Raw genomic sequence first — 23,654 nt, 5'->3', positions numbered from 1 at the left:
AGATTTTTTTTTTTTTACTAGAACGGGATATGTTTTAGGTTTATTTTTGGATATTAGCTATAAATATCACTAAGACTTGATGAGAGTTTTAAAAACCATACATTTTTTGCTAATGCAAAAATGTGAGCTTGTTACTGAAATTGTTTTTAGACATTTAACATGAATTTTAAGCTGAAACTTACAGGAATAAACTGGGATAGAGCTGAAAAGGACTTATCTTCATTGAAGTAGGTTTACAGTGTGTCTGCCAGTGTCCTCCAGAGCCTTTACCATTGCTAAAGGCATGCAGCAAATGCAGAGTCCCTCTTTGGATGACCACTTGGAGTAGTCACACTAGGGACAGCTTAGTTTTGTGCATATTGGATAATATTGTAATGGGGACATTTCTAATTGAAGAAATGATTCTGCAAAGTACAGGGCAGGTTTTCTGTGAGGTGGAGGAGGCTGCCCTTTACAGGTGGTGAGAAAGAGATGTATGTGACTGGGCAAGGAGCATCAAAATGAATTGCATAAGGACAATAGATTTCTCTGTAGTCATGAGTTGTAGGATGTGACCTAAAGACAGCAATGAAGCAGTAGGTACAAATTATGATTGCTAGTGGGCAACTGTATTCAGTGTGTATCTTGGCGTGGGTCAGAGATTGCCATAGTGATGTTTAGCTCTTTTTACAATGGATATTACTGGGCTGCCATGGCTAGCAGTGGTAATGGACACATCCAAGTGTGGATGTTTCTGGTAGGCCAAAAGTCTTACAGGAATGATAGGAAAAGAGGGTAAGAAGGGGCTTTTTGGTGGTACAGTGGCAGGGCAGAGTTCAGGATGTTTGCCCCAATGAGGAAAAACCCTTCTGGTATACCACAGAGCAGCAACTGAAGATACAGTCTCTCTTTAAAATCTGAGCAGTCCTCCTTATCCTTTCTGTTCTTAAGGACAATGGGAAATAAGTTGCCCTCTCTGCAGCTCTGCCTACATTGTTGCTACATTTCCCACAAAAATCAGCAAAAAAAAATGTTTGGAGTGTTTTAGGCAGGATCCAACTATACCTTGCTATTTTTTAGTGTCACTGTACCATTGCTGAATTTTAAATTAAACTACTTGAACTCTGCCTGTTAGAATTTTCCTCAAAAATTGTGCTTTGGGCTGAAATGCATAATTCTTGTTTTCAAGCCAAAGGCAAAATACTTTTGGAACATTTGATTAAAATTCCATGTGGCTGGCTGAGTTCTTGTGCATTGATGGCAATACAGAAGAACGTTTAGAAGTATTCCCCTCCTGCATTTGTTTTTGTGTGCTAAAAATTACACTTTTTCAGGGATTTTTCATGTGTGACACACAAATGCCTTGGAATTTCAGGAAGGCATTTACTGTAAAATAGTAAGAATTTGCAAATGGTGAGCATTTGCATCATAGAAAATGTGCAACAGTTGACTTGGTATTAATGTTTTTAAGTAGTTGCAATTTGTGCCCTGTACATTTGTTAAACTGTGTGCCTGGAGAGCAGCAGATGTAAGTAAACAAAGCATGGTGATGTGCGATTTTACTTTGTTGCCTAGAGTAAAATGCCTAGAAAAAAAAAAAGTATTTTACTTCTTGCAAAGAGCAGAAAACCACCTCTGTAGTATGTTGAACAGTTGGTTACAATTGAAATAAAGAAATCCTAGAGGTTTTTCCCAATTAACCTTTTAAATCAGAGATTGCTAAATCTTGTCAGTAGAGATAAGGGAGTGACCAAGTTTTGCATGTCTTCAGGGTTACACAGTTGCAAATCCTTTCAGCTCCATTCAAGCTGGAGGAAATGTGCTCCCTTCTACCCAGGAAGATCTGGCAGTGATACAGGGCTGTATGTGCCCTGATAATGGCTTTGTGCCTGCTGGAATGAAAACATTTTTCTTCCGTGTCTGAAAACAGGAGAGCTGGTAGTACTGAGGTGCCAAAAGCTCTTCGACTTGAAATAGCTTTTGTTCAGTAATAGACAGATTCCACTTAATTTAAACAGACATTTAACTCCATCTAAAGCAGCTGCATTTTCTAATGTTAGGATAATGCATTCGTATTAAGAAAGTGAAATAAAAATAAACTTTTTCGAAATTAGGAAAGTGAAAGCTACTGAATAACGCTTAAATGCACTAAGTAAAAAATATATTTCAAAATTCCTTTGTAGTACAGTTACTTCGTTCATGATCACAAGGTCATGCCAGCTGACTCAAGGGTATTTATAAGTGTTTTAACCTTCTTAATGTTTAACGGGAAAAGAAGTAGTAATATTTTGTTTGGTTGTCATACTGAGTCACAGTACCAAAGTGTCCGGGACCACTAAACCTTTAAAATTATTCTCAAGGTCTCTTAGATTTCACAAGTGATAAATAGAAATTTAGAATCAGAAGAGAGCTAATAGATACTTGGGTCATAACTTCTTGTCTTTATAATAAATGATTAGGTGTGAACCCGAAACCTGCACATTTATGTATGCAACTTTAATTGGGATTAAGCCAAACAGGATTTTCATTTACAGGTAGGACTATTGCCTCAGCTAGAAAACTGGTGATAGGAAAGAAGTTGAGGGGGAGATATTATTTATTGAAGGAGTCATAGTAAAACGTGGTGGTGGGGGAAGTCTACTCTAGGTCCAACATCAATAAGAACAAAAATATTTGGTTTTGTTGATTTTGGGACATACCATAAGTGACTAGTGACTGAAGTCCTTAGGCTGACATGCCAGTCGCATTGCCAGTACTACTGTCATGTTGCTCCAAGCTAATATTGTGCCTTAAGCAGCACGTAAGCAAAACTGACAAGACACTGAAGTATTTAATAGCTGTGGCCTGTATTTGCTTTAGGTTTGAGTGAAGATCGTTCCTAAACGATGACTTAAGAAAAAGCCATTGTAATGCTAAAAGAACGAACGACCCCCCAAACCAACAAGCACAATGATGTAGACTCCTCAACAAGTGGGAAAAGCTTTTGGGTGAACAAGAAAGAACTAATTTCATGGTCTGGCAGGTTTGTTGTTCCTTGGCAGCCTGCCCGTCTGTCAACTTCTGGCTCTTTTGCTTTGGTGTAAATGCTGTGGCAATTTCTGGGCAGATTCTTGAACAGGCCAGCAGCATTAAAAATAAAAATCAATACTTGCAAGACATGACTTGACAGAAGAAATATTGATTATACTTTGAAAATGAATGACAGAGTACTCACAAATTACCCATCTTGTCTATTAAGTTGTTCTGTCTGATGCTGAAAACTAGCATGAAAGCTAGTTTTCTTTCTTCTACTCCTTAGTTTGTTCTGATTCAAATAAGCAGCAAGTTACTGCCAATATTGAAGGTATTAAACATTTCTGTGGTAGAACTCTTTATTTATACTAGGAAATTAATGTATTTTTGCCTTAGATCCCTAAAATTTATGAAAGTACCAAGACATAATACTAGATACCACATTAAGGGCTGGTGTGTAAGCTATTAAACCTATTGTGTTTGCCAGTGTTTTCTATTCTCAGGCTGTCAAAGATGATATGCGCTCCTTTAAGGAACAAGGTAACTCATTTGTAGGAATCTCTGGATGGGGCTGAAAAGCTCTAACTCCTTCAGTGTTAAGCATTTGCACCCTGACCCATGTCTTTGCATCCTTATCCTCTCTACTTGTAATTTAAGTACATGTGCTGTAACACAGTCTATGTGTGATTTACATGTGTGTTTTCAAGCTGGGCATGCGATGGACTGGAAGATGGGGCATTGTGAAGCTTGCACCAGCTGACTTGTTAACATTTAGCTTTATAGTCTAACAGATATTTTTAGTGTTAGCATTCGACCTAAACTAGTGTCTAACCCATCTATGGTATTAAAAACCTCAGTCCTTTGTGTAAGTAAACATTAGTTACTGAGTAACTGAGATGACAAGTTTCAGTTTCTTTTGCAGATGTATTAGTTAGCTTTCCATGTTGTAAACATTTAATCTGGAAGTCTGGGATTTCTTTGTTACAGGCAACTTTGTCACAAACTTTTCAGCGACTTTGATAATTCCCTAATTCTAATTCGTGTTCCTGATACTCCTGATCCCAATACTGCAAATTGGGAAATTTAGCATCTTGCAATAACGCTTAATTAGGACACAATGCTTTTCTTACTCTTTCTTTACCTTAGTTTTCCATTGCCTTATATTTATAGCACACTTCACATGCTTTGAAATTTAAAAATTTATTAGGGCTCAGGTTTTCTGCCCTGTTTTGGAAACGAAAAAATACTTTTTGCCTTGTTCAAATTCTGTTACATCAGGGCCATTAACCTGGCCATGCACTGGTGTTTGGGAATTTTAAGGAAGACATGCAAGTTATGCCAGACACTTGCTCTTTAACCTCCACAAACTAAATTGGAGGGAACTAGTCGTGGGAGAATAGTACAGCTGGTATTCATTCTTGAATGAATAAACTTTTGCCTTTTGTGTTTGCAGTCTGAATTTGACAGAATTTTATTAATTTGTAGTGTTATAACTTTTACTTTGTTAACTTTATTAATTTGTAGTGTTATACTTCTCTTCAGTACATTTCTGAGCACTGAATGCTAACTAGCACATAATCTAGCCCAAGGCAGACCACAGTAGGCGATAGGCTTTTGCTGCAGTACCCTGTCTGCATTAAGGCTCTTATAAATAATGCTGAATGCACATAAGCAACTACAGAAAATGTTTGGCAGAGAAGCCTTTGCCATTTAGAAGAAGGGCAAGGTTTCATCCTCTGTAGCTTGTTTGTGCTCTAACAGCTTGCAGGGTTCAAGCAGAATGTTTTTGGTAACATTACTTTTGTAATGTGTTTTTTTTTTCTCGTTGTCCTTTTTTTTTTTTTTTTTTTTTTTTTTGGTGGTTCACTTGGATTGTTTAAGTGTAGTTTGCAAAAGCTTGACTGAAATAATCAGCTGATTGTTCTGAAAGCAAGTGTTTGAGTGTTCAGCAAATGACTGCCAAGTAATCTGTTTTACAGATAACCTGAGCTCATCCCAGGGCCTGATGGGGAGTATACTTCTCTTTTTCACTGACCAGTCTGCAGTACAGCAGACAAGGATCTTTTACTTACCTTAGTGTGCAGTGCAGAGTGAACTGTAATATGTTTCAAAAAAACGCAAAACTTATTTTTGTGTGTGTTAACAAAACTGTGGAGAATTTAAGAAAGTCTACTCTAGCTGGTGCTGCTGAGGTCTGAGGAGCCACACTGTTGGAGAAATGCAAACTGCCAATAATTCAGAAGGATAAGTTTAAAAAATTGACTGTGGAAAGACTGAGAGGGTTATTTATCTGGTCTAGAAAAGGGTGTGTGATAAAAGCCTTAGCCTTTCGGGTAAACAAAAGCTGTAATCAAGATCATGGCAGATCATGAATGCAGCAAAGAAGACTGAAAATTTGTAGCTTTTAATGTGATAAAGCACCCGAGTAGACTTGTCTGAGGGGTTGAGGAATATCCATCATTGGAAGCTCTTGAGAATAGACAAATTTAGTATGTTCTTACATTGAAACATGATTGAATTAAATAAATGTAATCTTCACCAGCTGTATTTCTCTGACACATTAGTCAGCTTTGCTCTACAGTATGAGAAGAAACAGAGAACCGTTTTTAGTAGAAGATAGTCATGGTAGAGGCTTCTTCTTAATCTGAAGTAATTTAATCTAAACATTGCAAATTATAGTTTGCAGAGATTTTGCTAAAGACTCCGCAGCGTACCCCTTAGTTCCTGTGAACTTTGTGTTGTGCTAGTAGAAATTTTCCTCTTTGGAGAGCTACAGAAAAAGGAGTGATCATCTTTCAAAATAAATTTGAACTAGTGGCTTGCTACATCAGCCTATTGTGTAAATTGTGGTGAAGTTTTCAGCTTTTCAAATGGGTTAGTGATGCAGCTAACACATTTTTAGGCAATGTCTCCACAAAGTGGATTATAAGGCAGGTTGAGTGTTATACCCCATATTTCTTGCTGACTCTTAAGAACAGGGAATTAGTGCCTTAATTCCCACAGTTAGAAGTTAGCAATTTCAGCCCATTCGTTTGAAAGAAATCAGCCTAGATATTTGATGTGATGATGGGATAGGATTCTGATGAAAGCGTATAGAAAAGGTTAAGCTAGGGAATGTTGCTAGTAAAATATAATGAGGGTAAATCTGTTGAGCAGGCTAGGAATCTGAACCCAAGCCTGATAGTTCCAGGGCTTTCATTTAGTGAATTCATTTAATCTAAAACTTGAATAAGACAGAACAACTAAAACAAGTCTGTGCTATTGAAAACTTCCTGAGAATGTTATAAAGAATGTAATCTCAACTTCTGCAGTGCAATAGTATTACATATTTTATACATTCTAATAATGTGACATTTTATTACATTTTGTCCTTAGTCCTTTCTGTTTTCCTGAAGTGCATCAAACTATTCTGAACAACTATCACTGTGTCCTCTGTAAATGTTTTCAGTAAATGGGGAATCAATTGCTTGTGAGCAAACTTCAACACTGCCTGCTTGTTATGAACTACTGATTGCCTTAACATTTTTAAAAATGCAAACTTGCAAATGAGATAAGACCCCTTCAAGTATTTCTATGTTCTGAGAAATGACACAATAAAAAGCTCACTGTTACTGCACACATCAGCTCTTTGTTTTTTAAGTCAGATCTACTTTGTTCACTTGCAGATTACTGTTTTGTTACGCTCAGCACTAAAAAGCCAAAATACTTGAAATCAGGCTGTTGCATTGCTGAATGTCTCAGAGTTGGTCACTGAAGTCTGTTTTGGAGTCTTCATTGTACACACTGATGAACAATCCAGAAAACATCACACTCTGGACTGAGTTTGTGGCTTGCTTCATGTATCTCTTGTGTTCATTTCCCATCAGTTTTTGTCTTCTTTAAAAAAGCAAACAAACTCCAAAAACCAAAAAACACCTCTGTAATTTATTCGGCTTCTAAGGAATATCAGACAGATCAGTGAATCTGGGTTCAGGAGGAAGCTGTCTTTAAATATAGTGTTTCTGTAAAGATATTATCATCTTTATTGTGCTTATTAAACATGCGCTGATATAGTGAAGCCTGTGTAAAGCAGAACTCTTACATGCATCCTTCTGTTTTTACAACTGTGTTTGTAAAAGAAATTATTTTAATCAGCTATGCCTCTGCTAGGAAGATTGTTATTCTGGGGACTGTATCCCTTTTTCTACATGCCATCTGTGAAAAGTATTTTCAACCTCTGTCACATTTTGAGAATCCATAAAGTCAAACATGGTCAAAAACACAGGTAATGCATGGATTTTACCAAAATGCACAAATCCACTTCTCTTCTACCCAAAACAGAACAGTGATGAAATACTATTAATTTCCTAAGTGAAAAATCATTAATCAGAAAATGGAATTGGGGTTTCATTCAAATCTAGCTGTACAGAATGCAGCCAAGGGTCCTAAACTGTGAATTCTTCAATATAAGGAAGAGAAAAAATAAATGGCACACAAGTGCATATGGTTTCTATATTTGCATTAGTGATGTGTATGTGCTGTAGACTGAGCATGGAGAATAAGTCTAATGTCTTTGGAGTGCATGGATGCTGCTGTACATGGACAGGATATCGGAGCTAGAGAAAATGGTCAAGTCCAGGGTATGTCAGACCCACTGCATAAGTACTAAGGAATTGATCTGTTCAGGTGCAGTAGATCAGGTGTATCCAGAATGAGGCAACAGATATGCACAGGTCACACAGAACCCTGGAAATGTCCCTAATCCTTGAAATGCTTCTTGGTGAAAACTTCAGGGGTGCTTGGTAGTCTGTATCTGTAACAAAGTAAAAACTTACAAACCCACAAAGAAATAAACTGAGTCTCCAGGCAAAAGATGATGGTACTTACATCTGCAATGAGGAGCTTTTGAGGACTTCTGTAGAACCTGATTTAAAGTAGAATAATTCCTAAAGAAGTGCAGGCGGTATGATTGACCACTAACTTAACAATAGAGAGATAGCTGTCCTGGCTACAGCCATCCTTTACTTAGGATGGCTGATGTGTATCAATCCATGATGACTTATGTGAATTGTCAGCACTTTGAATCTGCCCCAGTAAGCTGCCTGCTCCAACTGTCCCCATTCATTCTGAAGCATTGGAGTCAATAGGCATATTGAAGGCCCATAAAATAGAAGTTGACTGCCTCATCTACCTCAAAGCTCTTTGCCCATCTTCCTTTTCCCTGGCATACTGCATGCTGACCACCTGTTCATCATCTAAATACATTACACCTGACTTCATTATGAACAAGCCTTTTCCCTGACGTTTTGTGAGATATTAATGCGATGTCCTTCACCATAAGGTCTGCCTGCTGAGCTATGCATACAGCAAATCCATCCAGCCTTTGAATTATTCCTTATTGGCATTTCTTGAAGAAATGAAATTGCGGGATGTGAATGTGTCAAATTCTGCCATATCCATATTGCAGATCACCTTATTATGGACGTGATTCCCTCTGCTTTTTCTGAGCTTGGGCTGTTTTACCTTTCCTGTAGGAAAACTCTGAATGACATAGTTCTGACAGTACCAACTCAGCTTTTCAGTTCTTCTCTACTGAGTTTTAGTCACACATCTGTCTAAAACTAAGGCCTTACAAATAGAGCAACTTGCCTGAACATCTAATTAAAACGTGCTTGGCTTTCGCGCTGAGCTGTAGCAAACCAGTTGCTATTCTTTCTCAAAGTCAAATTAGCATCTATACACTTCAGTTTCTGGCATTGGGAGGTATGTGAATCTCTGGGGCAAATGAGCAGCAGAGTAGGTGGGAACAAAATCGAGTTCACCTTACCATGAAAAGAGCTGACTAGCAGTTAGAAGTGAATGAGCTGGATTTAAAAATTCTTCCAGCTTTTCTCAGGACCACTACAGTCTCTTGCAAAATGCTGAACTGAAATGCCCAGAGATGGGCCCAATGGTGGAAACATGAAGTAGCAAATACTTAAATGCAAAGTTGGTTGCAAGGTATTTTTACAAATAGAATATAGTCAATCAAACTTGATTAGCGAGCTGAGAAGTCTACTGCTGAATTCTATATAGATCCATGTGGCTGTTGCTATCTCTCAAGGCTGGTTCAAAACTTCAGTCATCTAGTGTGATAATGGAGCCTGAAAGTTCAGCAGTAAAACAGTGATGGTTTTATATGTAGCACTTGCCTTCCTTTCTAGTGAGAATAATTTGATAAATCCAATTCAATCAATCATTTGTGCTATACTTTAGATAGACAACTGTAAAAGTTATATAAAGAAGGGTCTAGAGAGTAAGTCCTATGAGGAGTGGCTGAGGGAGCTGGGTTTTTTTAGCCTGGAGAAAAGTAGGCTCAGGGGAGACCTTATCACTCTCTACAACTACCTGAAAGGAGGCTGTAGCAAGGGGGGGGTCGGCCTCTTCTCCCAGACAACTAGCAACAGGATGAGAGGACATAGCTTCAAGCTGTGCCAGGGTGGTCCAAGTTGAATATTTGGAGTAATTTCATCACAGGAAGAGTTGTTAAACATTGAAATGGACTGCCCAGGGAAGTGGTGGAATCATTGCTTCTGGAGCTGTTCAAGAAATGACTGGACATGGCACTTAGTGCCATGATCTAGTTGACAAGGCGGTGATCCATCAAAAGTTGGACTTGATGATCTCAGAGGACCTTTCCAACCTAAATGATTTTGTGATTCTGTGATGTCTTCAAGAGCACAAATATAATTTGCCAAAAGTTCAGTTTAAAGAAACATGGGATCTTCTGCTGGAGTTTTATGTCTGTTACAGCCACTTGGATTTTATAGCAGGATATGACCACAGTCACCTGTTATCTGTAAAGGGCTCATTTAAGTGACTGATTCTGTGGTTGCTCATCTTTATCATACCTACCTCTTCCTTGAAGCAATAAAAATATATATTACCAGATGTTTGGTGGGGTTTTTTTTTTGAGGGGGGGAGACAGTGGTTGAATGGAGATTGGCAGAGGAGCATCTAAGAGCTTTTGAACTCCAAACTCTGAGTGCCTAAATTTTCTTAAAAGACTGAAGAGGAACAAAGTTCTTTAAAGGTGCAACTCATTTATTTGCAATTTGCCTTTTTCCCCAATTTTTTTATTGCAGATGCTTATTGTTTCTAAATAAATCATCTTCTACATTATTCTCAATCTTCCCTGCTGCAAAGGTGGCTGCACCTTTGCAGTTCACCTAATATGTAATGGGGTTAAAGAGACTCAGAGGTGAACATAATCAACTAGGATTTGAAGAGATGCAGTACCTTGCAGAGCAAAGCTAACAAACTCTTTATTTGGATTCTGGGGCCAAACTCCAGTGCAACTCACTTGGATTGAAGTGTGCTTTCTTCTTATCTCTGTGGGACCCAGAAAACTCATCATGAGATATCTTTGGTCTTCCTTTGGCACAACTCCCCATACCAAAGTTTATTGGAGATAACTTATGTCACTGTAACAAATGATCCTGGAAAGAAATGGCAGGGCTACTCTGTAACGTGAGTGAAGGTAGTGAATGACCTGGGGATGAATGGATAGCTCTTGAAAACAGGTTGATAGACCCCTGCAAGAACAGTAATGAATACCAAATAAGGAAGATTTTATGTAATTGGAAAGTAACGTAAGAAAAGATACCCTCTTCCACCACTGAGCTTTCTTGTCCAATAGGGGTGGCATTTCTTCTTTGCTTTCAGCTATAGATCTGGAGCTACACTGCACATGTATTGTAAGAGGTGAGAGAAGCCTCTGCAGAAAGCACATTACTGACAAAAGAGCCTCACTAAAGTGATCAATAGGATGACTTTAACATCCTCATCTGCATCAGATTTAGGTATCATGAGAACAAGGCATCTGACCTAGTCTGGATTTAACTTAAATTAAGTCAGGATTCAAAAAAATAAAAAACTCCGTCTCTCTCCTATTAAGTTTCAAGTATAGCACAATTGAAAACACACCATTTGTAATTCATGCTGTGGTACAGAGGGTTACGATTTAGCCAGATTTTCAATAGCTGAAGGCAAGTCTTAAACAACACTGAAACTTTTCTCCAGGCTTTCCAGGGCAATGCAATTACTGAGCAAAGACACTTTAAAGGAATATTTAACGTTGCCTTGTTGAGAACACAGAATCAGGGAATTGTTAGGGTTGGAAGGGACTTTTAGAGATATCTAGTCCAACCCCCCTGCCAAGGCAGGGTCATCTAGAACAGGTTACACAGGAACATGAGAGGGAGACTCCATGACTTCCTTGGGCAGTCTGTTACAGTGCTCTGCCACCCTCAATGTAAAGAAGTTCTTCCTTATGTTGAGATGAAACTTCATATGTTTTAGTTTATGGCCACTGCTTCTCATCCTCTTGCTTAGTACCACTGAAAAGAGTCTGTTATCATCCTCTTGGCACCCACATTTGAGATATTTATATGCATGAACAGCTAAGAAAAGCCAAATTTTAATATTACAGTTTGTTTTGATGTATGTTGTAGATAATGAAATAAAATAATTCATACAGCTTTAGCAGTGAAAAAGGCCTATGTTTTCCCAAATATGACAAGGTTTTATTTTTTTGTTGTTTCCAGAATTCCTTATAACAGAAGAAAAATGTGATTTTCATACCACACTATTGCAACACTGACAATTCTTGTCGCACTCTTAATACACCATACCAAGGCTCTTAGCTTTGATTTCTGCCCAATGGGCAGAAATCTCTAAAGACAGGACTTTTCAAATTAATTTCTGTTTTTTAGAGTTGCTTCTGAGTGGAAATGGAGTATCTGTTACATCATAACTATGAAAGAAATAAAAGCTTTTTAGCTCAGGATGGATGTCTTGAAACTGATAACAACATTACTGAGAAGCTGTGCTTAACTTTTGTGACATACAGTATTCTTGACATTTTATCAGTAGCCTTCAAGCCAAAGTAAAACTTTACTCCTTTTAGAGAAGGCTGAGGATTCCTGGTCTGGTAGTAGTAATCTTGAAAACCCTTTGTCTTTTGTTACATTATTCCAGTGCACAAGAACAACACCATTTGAATGTACAGTAAAGTGTTTGTGTAAAGATTAATAAGTAAGCAAGCACAATATCCCTTAGACTTTACAAAGACTGCAGAAGAACCTGTAGCAAAGGGCTAAAGTTCAGTCCTTAAATCTTGCAAGCCTGGAGCATGTTGTTCAGGCTGGTGGTGTTGCTGCTGCTGCAGAGAGCTCCTGTTAAATGCTGTTTTCCATACCAGCTTAGTGCGTGCTGTACAGTCCCTCCTTGCTTCTGGCAGTGGGCCAGTTGCCCTCCTGGTTTTGATCAATTCACAGTGCAAAGGAAGGTTTCCAAGTGGGAAAGTTGGTTTGCAAAAACTCTTGTTTTCCTTAGAATAAAGCATGCAAATGTGGAGTGAAATAACAGGGATATTGCTGTCAGGGTGCCAATTTTGCATGTCTTACAATGTCACGTTATTTCTTGCAAGGCCTGTTCCCTGCCATTTTGAACCTGGCCAGCAATGCTCACATCTCCACCAATGCCACCTGTGGGGAGAAGGGACCAGAGATGTTCTGCAAACTGGTGGAGCATGTCCCTGGACGGCCCCTCCGCAATGCCCAGTGCCGTGTCTGTGACAGTCACAGTGCCAATCCCAAAGGCAAGTTTCATGTGTTTCTTTTTTTGTTTCATCGGTTTGTGTCTTTCTTTTAACCATTCCTTGTGAATACAGAGTGTATTGCTGTCAAATATGTTTTAGTTTTAGTCTCCCTACTATGTGAGTGCAACTACCTTTGAGCAAAGGGCTGACAGAAAGTGTGAGCACCTTCTATCACCATTGAGCACTGCAGGATCCAATGACAGCCTTATTGTCTGAGGGCAAATATCAGCTTTTACTTTTTTATGACAGGAAGAAATTGTGCTCAGTGTGAAATAAATGTGCTGGGTTAGAAAAATGCAGTGAGATTTATTTCCAAGAGATGTTTAATTATTTTGCTTTGAAACAGAGCAGCACCCAATTTCCAGTGCAATTGATGGTACCAATAACTGGTGGCAGAGTCCCAGCATTCAGAATGGAAGGCAATACCACTGGGTCACCATCACCTTGGATTTAAGGCAGGTGAGTAACATTTAGATGAGTGTAATTAAATGTATGTAGATATAAGCCAATGCAATTGATTGCAGCTCCTCTGTGTTTAAGTGGTAGGATATGTGCGAGTTAACTCTTCAATAGCACTTTGGCTGAATATGCCAATATGAACTGATTTTAAACAGATGTGATTTTCAATCATTGTCTTAGAGCATCTTGAAGATTTTGTTCCTATCAGACTTCCTATCATGGCACAGTAACAACTGTATATGTGTGGATGAGAGTTTTTAACTCTCGTCCATGTTTCTTCTGTTTTGGTAACCTATTCCATCTGTACCAATTCCTTATGTCTTGATAACTTTCCTCTACCTGACCCTTCTGTCTTTTCCCCAGCAATCCTCTGATATTGTGTTCCTCCACCTTTGATTTCTTACGAGTTACTTGAAGTCTCTGTTATAAAGGACTTATTTTTAAGCAGCAGTGTTTTCAGGGTATTGGCCTAAGCACAGATTTTATATGTGAGGATACATTTGTTTCTGTTTATTAACTGTAACTGTCAGCCCATCACCTGATTGTTGTACAGTTTCTTAAAAAGAGTAAATAATTTGGAGTAGGACATAGGTGAAATACTGCCATTTGCTGTAAGGTAACAACACATAATACTTCCAAATATTAGATCCATAGGTATTGTAACTCAGATAATGAGTTTCAGAGGAGAGAAAGGTAAGTGACTGGAGGGTTATTGCATTCACATCAATTATCTCTCAGTAGGTCACAAGTGAAACTTTTTAAATTTCTCAGTGTTTTTGCAACCTGTTACTGTAACATAATTGTCAGATTGAAGTGTAAAATGTCAAAGAGTTCAATTGCAGGATATCCAGAACCCTGGGAAGTCTTGACTTTCCTCAGTTGAGGGATATCCTTAAGGACTACAGTGCAAAACATGCATAAAATGAGGCAAAAGTGGTGCTGCTAAAAGAAAAGTTGATTTGTCATTTTGTGCTTCTTTTCTGATTTGATTCTGATCACTATCTTGCTGGAAGGAGCCCTGGGAAGAAATGTTCTCTATTATATCTTCTATGAACTTTTGCTGTCAGCTTTTCTGAAGAGTTAGGGATTATGTTTCTGAAACAGTGATTTCTGACCCTGGGGAATCTGGAACTGTCTGGACAGAAGTTGGTTCCTCTGTTTTGGCACTTCATGTCCAGACCTGGAGGGGTTATCATTCTTAGGCTGCTCAACTGTACAGAGTATTTGCCAATTTATTAGTTTGTCTGTTAGACATGGAAGAATCAGAAGTCTTTTACCCTATTCCAAGAAAAGACAAAACAATTGCTGAAGAAAATGTATTTTTCTTGGCTTTTTCTTGTTGTTTTGCTTTGAACATATCTATGCACTGGGCTAACTAAGTCGTTTGAAAGTCATAGCTCAGCAATTCATTATTAATACATGGATGCTTCCAAACTCTGGAAGAAGCTTTGTTACTTACTAAGAAATGCATATTTGAGGTGTACAGTTGGTAAGAAGCTTTTGCAAGATCTCTAGACCCAGTTTGAAGGTTATTTTAAAGATTAAAATGGAAGGTTTAACTTTGATGTTTTCAAATGAAGCATAGGTTAAGCAAGTGCCTAGTTTGCTCTTTAATTAGAAAGCAGAACTTTTAGGGAAATAATCACAAGGTGTCTTTTGTCAGTGACAGAAGGTTTGGATAAGACTTTCTTGTTTGAAGAGTTAGCTTTGTGTTTAGTTTGTAGATGGACAAACAGGAAGGAAAAATGAAGGAGGGAATGCCTTAGTTTTTATGCTCCTAGAACAATTTCACTGTGGAAATTGTTTGAGCTGCCCTCTAAATCTTCTATTCTCCAGTCTTAGTGCTGTTGATGTTTCACCACATGCACATCTTTCCTCTCCTGACCCACGCTCAGTTTCACTAATTCGATTTGAAAAGTTTCCCCTAAGGGGCCTTTCTTCTGTGTTTTCCTTAGAGACTTTAAGAGAGAGAAGGCATCTAGGGCTATGCAAACTGAATGTAAATTATGGTCTGTGAGAAAGGATTCGGTTAATAGAGATTGCTTGAGTCAGTGAGTTATTAGAGCTGACTTGGTGTGCTTACTTTAAGTGAGTCAGCACGAGTAAAGAAAACAAAAGAAAAGCGTATGAAGGACCTTAGTGATTTTAGTAATTGTTTACTTCATACATTAGCTTGAGAATGAGTTAAAATACTCTTCTAGGACCTTTAAAAGTATTCCTGAAAGTCAGTACCTGTAACTACGTGGATTACAATATAACTTTAGCATTGGTACTTCTTTTTTTTACATTTCAAGCTTTGTGCATGAAATCTGTTAAGTAGCATATTAAAGTAAACAAGTCCTTCAACTTTCCTTGCCAGAGTGTAGTGGCCTTTCATGATGTGAAAAATGACCATCTGATCATATTTGTGATGCGTTCTTTTGTAATTACCAGAAGTTCTAGATCTAAGAGGATTTGATTGTTTCTTGGGATTGTTATCATTGTACATTTTAGAGATATAATCTAAGCAATTGGGTTTGTGAGTGCTGAAACATAGCCTTGTCTGGCAAATATGGGGAAGATTGCCTTAGCTGGTGAAAACTGCACTCCAGTTTACCCTTTGTGAATTTCTAAGGCTGTACTCATCTCTTGGCTCAAAGGTGAAGGGAATAGAGGACATTCTTTCAGCTCGTATTCTACCTTGTACTTAGTTTATTTAGTCTAGAAACAGCTGGACTGAAAAGCAGTTTGATGGAATCTCATTGAGAGAAGAGGTCTGGCTAATAAAAGCAATATTGAAATTGCTGTTTTGATCTTCCTCCTTTGTGGAATCTGTGCTATTTATAGCTAATGCTAAGCATTTTATAATGGTAGGTAGGGGTTATGTCAGGATTCTTTAGCTCACTTACACCGTAACAACTAGGTACATTTATTCTAGTGTGCCTTTCAGTCTTTCCAGGATCCAGATGTCTGATTGTCTTTCCTTCCCACACACTCTACCACCACCCTGCCCCGGCTCCCTCTTTCCATTGAATGTGATCCAGAACTGGGGATCTGGCAGTGATCCAGAACTGGGGAAAGAGTAGTTTAGCAATGAGGTGTCATATTGATGTACAAGACACTAAGATTTGATTTATGACCTTGTGTTTCCTACACTGCTAGTTTTACAGAAACAAAATACGCAGCATCAGTTTTTGATAAAAACAGCATTTTTGCCTGAGTTTGACTCCCCTGGACAGTTATATTATGAAATTATGATTTTAATAAATGCTGACTGTTGCATATTTACGCAGTGTGATTGGAGCAGCTGTAAAATATTAATCTGTGACACCATTAAATGAAGACTATTTGCCTCGGATTGCCACTCAGAGGCTGATATAAGAGTAATTTGTAGTTTCTTCTATTAGAAAGTAAAAAAGAATGTAAATATATGATTTGTACAAAGCTTTAATCTTGAAATGAACTGGCAAGAACAGATTTCTGTAGAGATACATTGTTTGCTGGTGTAAAAAAATATTATTCTGTTGACGTCACTGGACTAATGCTAATTTGTTGTATGTGGCAAGCTGCCTTAAAAGCCTTTTGTGGCTTTGTAAAACTGATGATGCAAGATTCAGGGTGTTCATCTGTACATTCTTACAAGGCAATTTTTAAATAAAATGAATTTTCCTTCTATTCCAAAACAACGGCTGCACATAATGAATCAAAATCTTCAAGAAAATATAATTAATGAGACTAGAAATTCTGCTGAATTTAGTGTATTTTGCACTTTTAGCATCACAGAACACTCAGAGCAAAATGTTGCAAACAATTGCTAAGCCTCACAGTCTCTAAAAGACTGAAACCATCTTTATCCCTTAAAAAGACATTTCTGTGAACAATATAAGCAGATATTTAAAATATCCCTTTATATAGTCTTCTACTCTTTGAGGGTTTGCACAGATTATTTTAGACAGCAAAATGAAATCTGAGAAAAAGAGGCTTTTCTTGTAACCAGGTTTATATGTGTTGACAACACTGAACTGAATAAATTTTGCAGTTTCATTTTAAATATGTGAAGTAATGTTAGCTGTAATAAACATTTTCACCACAGGACTGGTCATGCTGTTAAAAAAACATACTTAGCTGCTTTTTAGATTCCCTTTCTTCACTCATCAATAGGACACTGAAGTTAATCCTGAGGTTTTGAAATCATATGCTCCTTTCAGGTTTTTTCAAGATCAAGTGGAGTCTGGATTTGAATTGGGATGTAGATTTGAAGTAGAAGTTGGTACCTCTGTTCTTTAAATATTCCTGAAATTTAGAAAAAAAATATGTTGGGACTCATCTTTCCCTTTAGCTTTTAATTTTTGGAACCTGAGGCTCAAATACTCATAATTACACAAAGACAGAATCTTCTCTGTTGTTGTCTTCAATTCACAGATATTGAAAAATGTGACTGGGAGTCTTTATCCAGAAAGACTACCAGGAAAATTGTGCTTGCCGGGGTGTGTTGTCTGTGTGGGTTGTAGAGCACTGACCATGCCCTTGGAAATGGGGATTTGTGGCTAGCATCTGCTGTGTCCCCACTGCTGGCTGACTAAACTCAGCTGCTGCAAAGAAGAGGTTCCTTAGAACAAGTTTAGTTGGCTGATCTTTACAGTCAGGATTGAAATGCTTGTAAAATGACACTTTTAATCTATGGCTGCTTGAGAATTGTTAACTTGCTTTGACTTGCCCTTTTTACCCTTGTAGTTCAATAAGGAAGTTATTTCTGGGAAAGTTATACAGTCAAATTAAAGTGTAGAAATCATTAGCTCTTGTGCCCCACAGCTCAGGTTTATCATGTAGCTGGTTGGTGGGCACTGAATGAATGTGGAAAGCGGTAAGAAACTGCTTTTGGTGATGTTCAAACCCAATGAACTTATAAAATTCTGTGAAGAAGTGCTCAAAGGATGTTGGAAAATCAGTTTGAATTACATAGACTTATTGGTTCAGATCCATTTTAGGTTGCAGAGTTTGTGAGATATGAGGTCTGCAAAACCTACTGACAATTCTTTAAACATCTTTGTCAGCAAGCACTATGGATGACCTTGATCCTTTCCTTCAGCTTCATTCCCTTACTTGGAAACATAATCCCTGAGAATAGACCTCCTACTGATAGGTTGTCTTCTGATTTCTTGAGGCGAAGAGCATGTATACAAAATCCGTAATTTCTTTATTTAACCTATATTATTTCAGGGACTGACAAATTATCCTATGAATTTACCTATGAAATGTTTTTGGGTACCTATGAGCTATGTGTGTAAAGGGAAGAGAGTTGAGAGGATCCATGGGAAAAGAAGGCAATTGTTTTCTATACTGTCCATACTTAAAAGTGTATAGAATCATTTACTGATTTTTTTCACTGCTTCTTTAGCGTTAATACTGTTAAATATCTGCATTTTAGCTGTTTGTGAACTGTACACATGCGGAAAAGATCAATCCCTAGATGTCTTGGGTACCAACCATGGCTACTGTTTTCCTGGAAAAACATTGACTTGAAAAAATTTAATTTATTGAATTGTGCATTGCATTTGTGCACAGTTGCTGTGAAAATGATAATTTTTAATTGGCTTTTCCCTTCACTGCCCCCTCACCAAGAAACTTGGTATTTAAAGTAAATTTAACTTGCATATTCTTGTAAATATCTTTTGCTTCTGCAGCAGTGACTGCAGTTAGTTTGTGATGAAAGATAGCTCATTGTTACTAGTTGGAACTGGATTTAAAACTAGCCACATCAGCTGCAGACTATAATGGGTCTTGAAATATCTCAGTGTAATCAAAAGTAGATCATTTGTTGTTCAGCCAACTGTGTAATAAGTAGGGAAGCAGTTTAGTTGATGACAGCAAGCAGAGAGGAAAAATAAATAAATAAAGTGCATAGCTGTTCCTAAACTCAGTCAATAAAACTTCTCTGAAGCTTTCCGAAGTTCTTATCTGTGATGGAGAAAATACCCATACAAGTGACACCTGTCACATACAAGTGTCTTCAGGTTCAGGGTACCAAAATGATGATGATGTGCAAAGCTGAGTGCGAAACAGGTATATATAACTCAACTACCTCTGACTGAATCAATGAAATCCAGGTTGTAGGTAGGGAATATAGTTGCTTCACTTGAAGTCTCCCCAAATAATGTTCCTTTTTCCTTTAAAAGCATATATTTTGGCTTTTCCTTTTTTTTTTTTTCAGTCTGAGATTGTTGACATGATGTAAGTTTTATTTAAAAGTAACTCCATGGAAGCTGGATTATAATTCTTGATATTCACTTAACTTTAATCAAATTTTGAGACTGTGCTGAACGACAGAGCATTCACAGACCTCAGAGAAATTTTATTTCTAAGACTGGACGGCTAACTAAACACTGAGCTGGCTTCTCCTTTTGTTTGCTTCTGCTTGCGTTGCTGAAATGTCACAGTAGGCAAAATCCTCACTTTGTGTGAATTTTCATATTTATTGAAACAACTAGGAATGTTCTGTTTGTATCTGCTTGATGTCTCAGAGGATAAAAGGGAAGTGCCTGTAAAAAAAATCAGACCAAGTGAATATCATGTTTTAAATTCCATCTAATTTTAATAAGAAATTGAGATTGTTTTACTTTTTTTAAGGTGTTGAAGTTAGTATGTCATCTGAAGATAAGTATCACCAAATTTTTTTCCTTGTCATGTGTGCAAGACCTCCTAATCAAAGTTCTGTTCACTTAAAGAATGTCTTGTTTCAAAAGTAGTTTCCTGATTGCATACACAATGCAGTTACTATTTATCTTTGGGAGTTTATTTCCCCATTTGAAAAAATCAAAACCCCCTTTTATGTGGCAAGTACTATTCTTGCTCTGGCTTTAATGTGTATTGCAAAACAAAAGCCTAAAAATTTGAATTTATAATGTATGAAAGAACTGGTTTCAGCCAAATTGGAGCTCAACATAGTATTAATACTGCACATGCAGACAGGAATTATGATGATAATAGCAGCCGACCAGGCAGTCTGCTCAAGTGGGAATACATTCCTCTGAGATGGTTGAACAATAAAGAGTTTTTCTTTCACCTAAATGTGGCTTGATACTCTAGTGTGTATGAAACATTGAACTCCTGTATAGAAGTGTTACGAATTTGCAAAATGCAGCCTTTTTAAGTGAAGTGATGTCGTAGGTATTGGGTGAGGGAGAAGATAGTAGCTTTGCAATAAGTGCACTTCAGTGTTCTTGTCTAATGCTATAGCTAATTCAGGGCCGGTGTGGGTTATGTAGCTCCCATGACAAAGTAATTTAAAAGGTGTTATGAACTTAATTACTGCTCTGCCTGCTCACAGAAGTGATGAACGGTGCTGTTATGTGGATGGGGATTTCACTTTGGACCCAGGGTTGTTAAAAAAATAGTCAAGATACCTGTATAGCTCTTACACAACTTTATTTGGGAATATTAGCTATTTTGTCACCATTATTTTTGTCATATTCACCTTATTTGTCCCTCAGTATTTTTAGCAGTCTGTAAGTAGTCTTCTGCTGAAATAACTAACACAGAATGAAAAGGGAATTCACAGAAATTTTTAATATAGGGTGTAAAAAAACTTATCAGAAATGCTATTACAAAGAGGATTAAATCCCCAGCTAAAATATGAAACAAAGAGGGTTTTTTAGGCTGCATCTATGTAAAAAAAAACCCCAACCAACACAAAACAAACAAACAAAAAAACCCCCAACCGATACACAAATCTTTTTGAATCCCTCAAAGGCTCAAAAAAGCTAAATAGCACATTTCTCACAGAATGAATGTTACACCCAACTAATCCTGAAATGTACAGTGCAGATAGATTTCAGCTATTGCATCAGCATAGACTGATGCCCTAAACACAATTAGATGGACCCCTTGTCAAAAGTTTGTGCAAAAAATTTGTCCAGAGTTACTGTACCAAATTTTACTCTCTCCCTATGTAAACTGCTTTTAAAGTTTTTAATTTACTATCCACTTTGATTCTAGTGGTCTTATAGAGCATAACGAAGTATTGAAATTTTCTTCTTGCATTTTTTTTCAGGTCTTTCAAGTTGCATATGTCATCATCAAAGCTGCTAATGCTCCACGACCTGGAAACTGGATTTTGGAACGCTCCATAGATGGCACAGAGTTCAGACCATGGCAGTACTATGCAATTAGTGATACCGAATGTTTAACTCGTTATAATATTACTCCAAGAATTGGACCGCCAACTTACAAGAGAGATGATGAAGTGATCTGCACCTCCTATTATTCCAGATTAGTTCCCCTGGAACATGGAGAGGTATGTTGGTTTTTGTACTTGTAGTTTCTGATGAAGAACATGGACTGATAGCAATTTGAAAACCTTTTAATTCCAGTTACAGAGTTCATCGCCATCTGCGCTACCAGGTGATCTGTTAATCTTCTTTAATGGTATCGTCTTTATATCATGTACCAGAAAAGTAAACTTTATAATGTTGGGATGAAACATGTCTTTGGCTCTATGTATTCCCATTACTAAGCTCTTTGTTCTCTCTTTCCACATAATTTGATGGTAGCTATTAGCTGTGAATTATTAGTTACTTTATCCTGAAAGACTGTAACAGAGGCCCTATGTTCTGCCAGGTTTTTCATTTAGTAGAGAAAACTCCTGTGTTAGGAACACCTGGTTGTGTGAGATAAAGCTGCAAACACTGTTGAAGTGCTTGGCACAGCTGGAACTCCTAAACAAGCCTTGGCATTGTTTCAGGGATGTAGCATAATTAAAAGGGCTATGAGTTGTGCAGCCTCGTTGTTGATTGTTCTTTCTTTTAACAAACTCTATTCATGGTACTTGTGTAATTTATTACATAGAGGCAGCCACATAATGAAATGGTACACTAAAACCACGGTTATTCTGTTGTGAATGCTATAATGTATGACCGTGATAATAAATGTGGCGTTATCCCACGGAGAGTGCTAGTAACTCTTAGCTTAATAGAAATCAGTATGTTTTTATTTCTTGAGTAAATAAAGATTGGAATGTATGCAGCTAAGGGCCAAAGTGTGTCAAACATTCACATAAACTTGAAATTATCAGCAAGAAAAAACAATGAAATTCGGTAACATCAAGTCCCATTCACTTCAATCAAATGTTTATTGCAGTCATGTTAGCATCTCCCCAACAGATCAGATGGAACAAAGAAACTTAACCTGTCTAGATAATTAACCAAAAAACCTTTAGGTTGACTATGTACGAACAGTGCCTCTTGTAATGTACATTTAATAGAGCATACAACTCCAGCTCGAAGGATGCCAGAGATTCAATTTACTGACTTTTTCTTCTCATTCATTTTTCCCAATGGTACACATAATTAATTGGGTCACACTATCCAAATATTATGCCTTTTTTTTTTTGAGTGCAGTAACAGAAAAAATAAGAACATAAAAAATGACAGCATTAAATTTCAATGTATTGCATAAAATCATAGAATCATTTAGATTGGAAAATACTTTTAAGGTCATCTAGTCCAACCATTAACCCAGCACTGCTAAGTTCACCAATAAACCATGTCCTTAAGTGACACACTTAATGTCTTTTTAATACCTCCTGGGATGGTAACTCCACCACTTCCCTGGGCAGCCTGTTCCAGTGCTTGACAGCCCTTTCCTTGAAAAAAATTTTCCTAATTTTCAAACTGAAACTCCCTTGGTACAACTCGAAGCCATTTCCTCTTATTGTATCACTTGTCTGGGAGAAAAGACTGACACTCAACCTGGCTACAACCTCCTTGCAGGTAGTTGTAGAGAGCAATAAGATCCCCCTTGAGCCTCCTCTTCTTCAGGCTAAACAACCCCAGCTTCCTCAGCTGCTCCTCATGAAACCCAGCACTTGGCCTTGTTGAACCTCATCCAATTGGCTTCGGTCCATAGATCCAACCAATCGATAAACACGCATGCATAAAACCTGTCATTCATGAAGGACGGACTGCTGCGTTGTAAATGGAATGTCTGTCAGACAGGAATATTCCCTGCACAGAATATCTCACAACCTGGACCCTTGGCACCCTTTTTAGTGCTTTGTAATTGATTCTGGCCACTCTGTTCAGCTTAAGAATAGCCCTGTATGAATCCTGCAGACCAACTGATCTCTATAAGCGTCTGTCTTATATCCAGCACTTGTTAGCATCCTGATGTTCTGCAATCAGCTTGAAGTGTCTTGGTGTGAAATAGATGTTTGGGTGAAAAGACCACGTATCTAAACGTGGATGTCAATAATAACACTTTTTGCCAAATCAGACACTGTGCTATTTTAACTGCTAGATTTTTTACAAGTTTGAAGAGGTATAGCTGCTCTACTGTAAGTTCTGTTGTTTGCCTGATCTTGAAGATCTGCTTCCAGAAATTTACATAATGAAGTTAGGGCTTGTGATGAATTCCAAGGCTTAAAATGCAGTTATTTGAAAATGGTCCTGAATTATGGGGTACAAATAAGTAAAAAAAATGTAATACAAATATATCTCTGTGTTTAAGCTTATATAAGCAATATATTAGCCAAATTTAGCAGTGTGTGAAGAGAATCATTATATTTGTTCTTTAGTGTCTTAGTCACTATCCCTACTGTTTTTGCCTTTTC

At 37.6% G+C, this 23,654-nt stretch overlaps 1 protein-coding gene across 1 annotated transcript in view; it reads left to right on the top strand.

Annotated features, from left to right (window-relative positions):
* The first annotated feature begins 7,552 nt into the window (after positions 1-7,552).
* Positions 7,553-23,654, top strand: part of LAMA1 (laminin subunit alpha 1) — an 83,575-nt gene continuing 67,473 nt past the window's right edge. The window contains exons 1-4 of the mRNA XM_018075227.2: positions 7,553-7,610; positions 12,440-12,610; positions 12,957-13,069; positions 21,099-21,341. Coding sequence (XP_017930716.2) covers positions 7,553-7,610; positions 12,440-12,610; positions 12,957-13,069; positions 21,099-21,341 — 585 coding nt within the window. The remainder of the gene's footprint in view (positions 7,611-12,439; positions 12,611-12,956; positions 13,070-21,098; positions 21,342-23,654) is intronic.

Source organism: Manacus vitellinus, unplaced genomic scaffold (assembly GCF_001715985.3).
Source record: "Manacus vitellinus isolate BGI_N305 unplaced genomic scaffold, ASM171598v3 scaffold_1_pilon, whole genome shotgun sequence".
Classification (NCBI taxonomy): domain Eukaryota; kingdom Metazoa; phylum Chordata; class Aves; order Passeriformes; family Pipridae; genus Manacus; species Manacus vitellinus.
The sequence above is the reverse complement of the archived record's forward strand: the minus strand, read 5'-3'. Positions and strand labels throughout refer to the sequence as shown.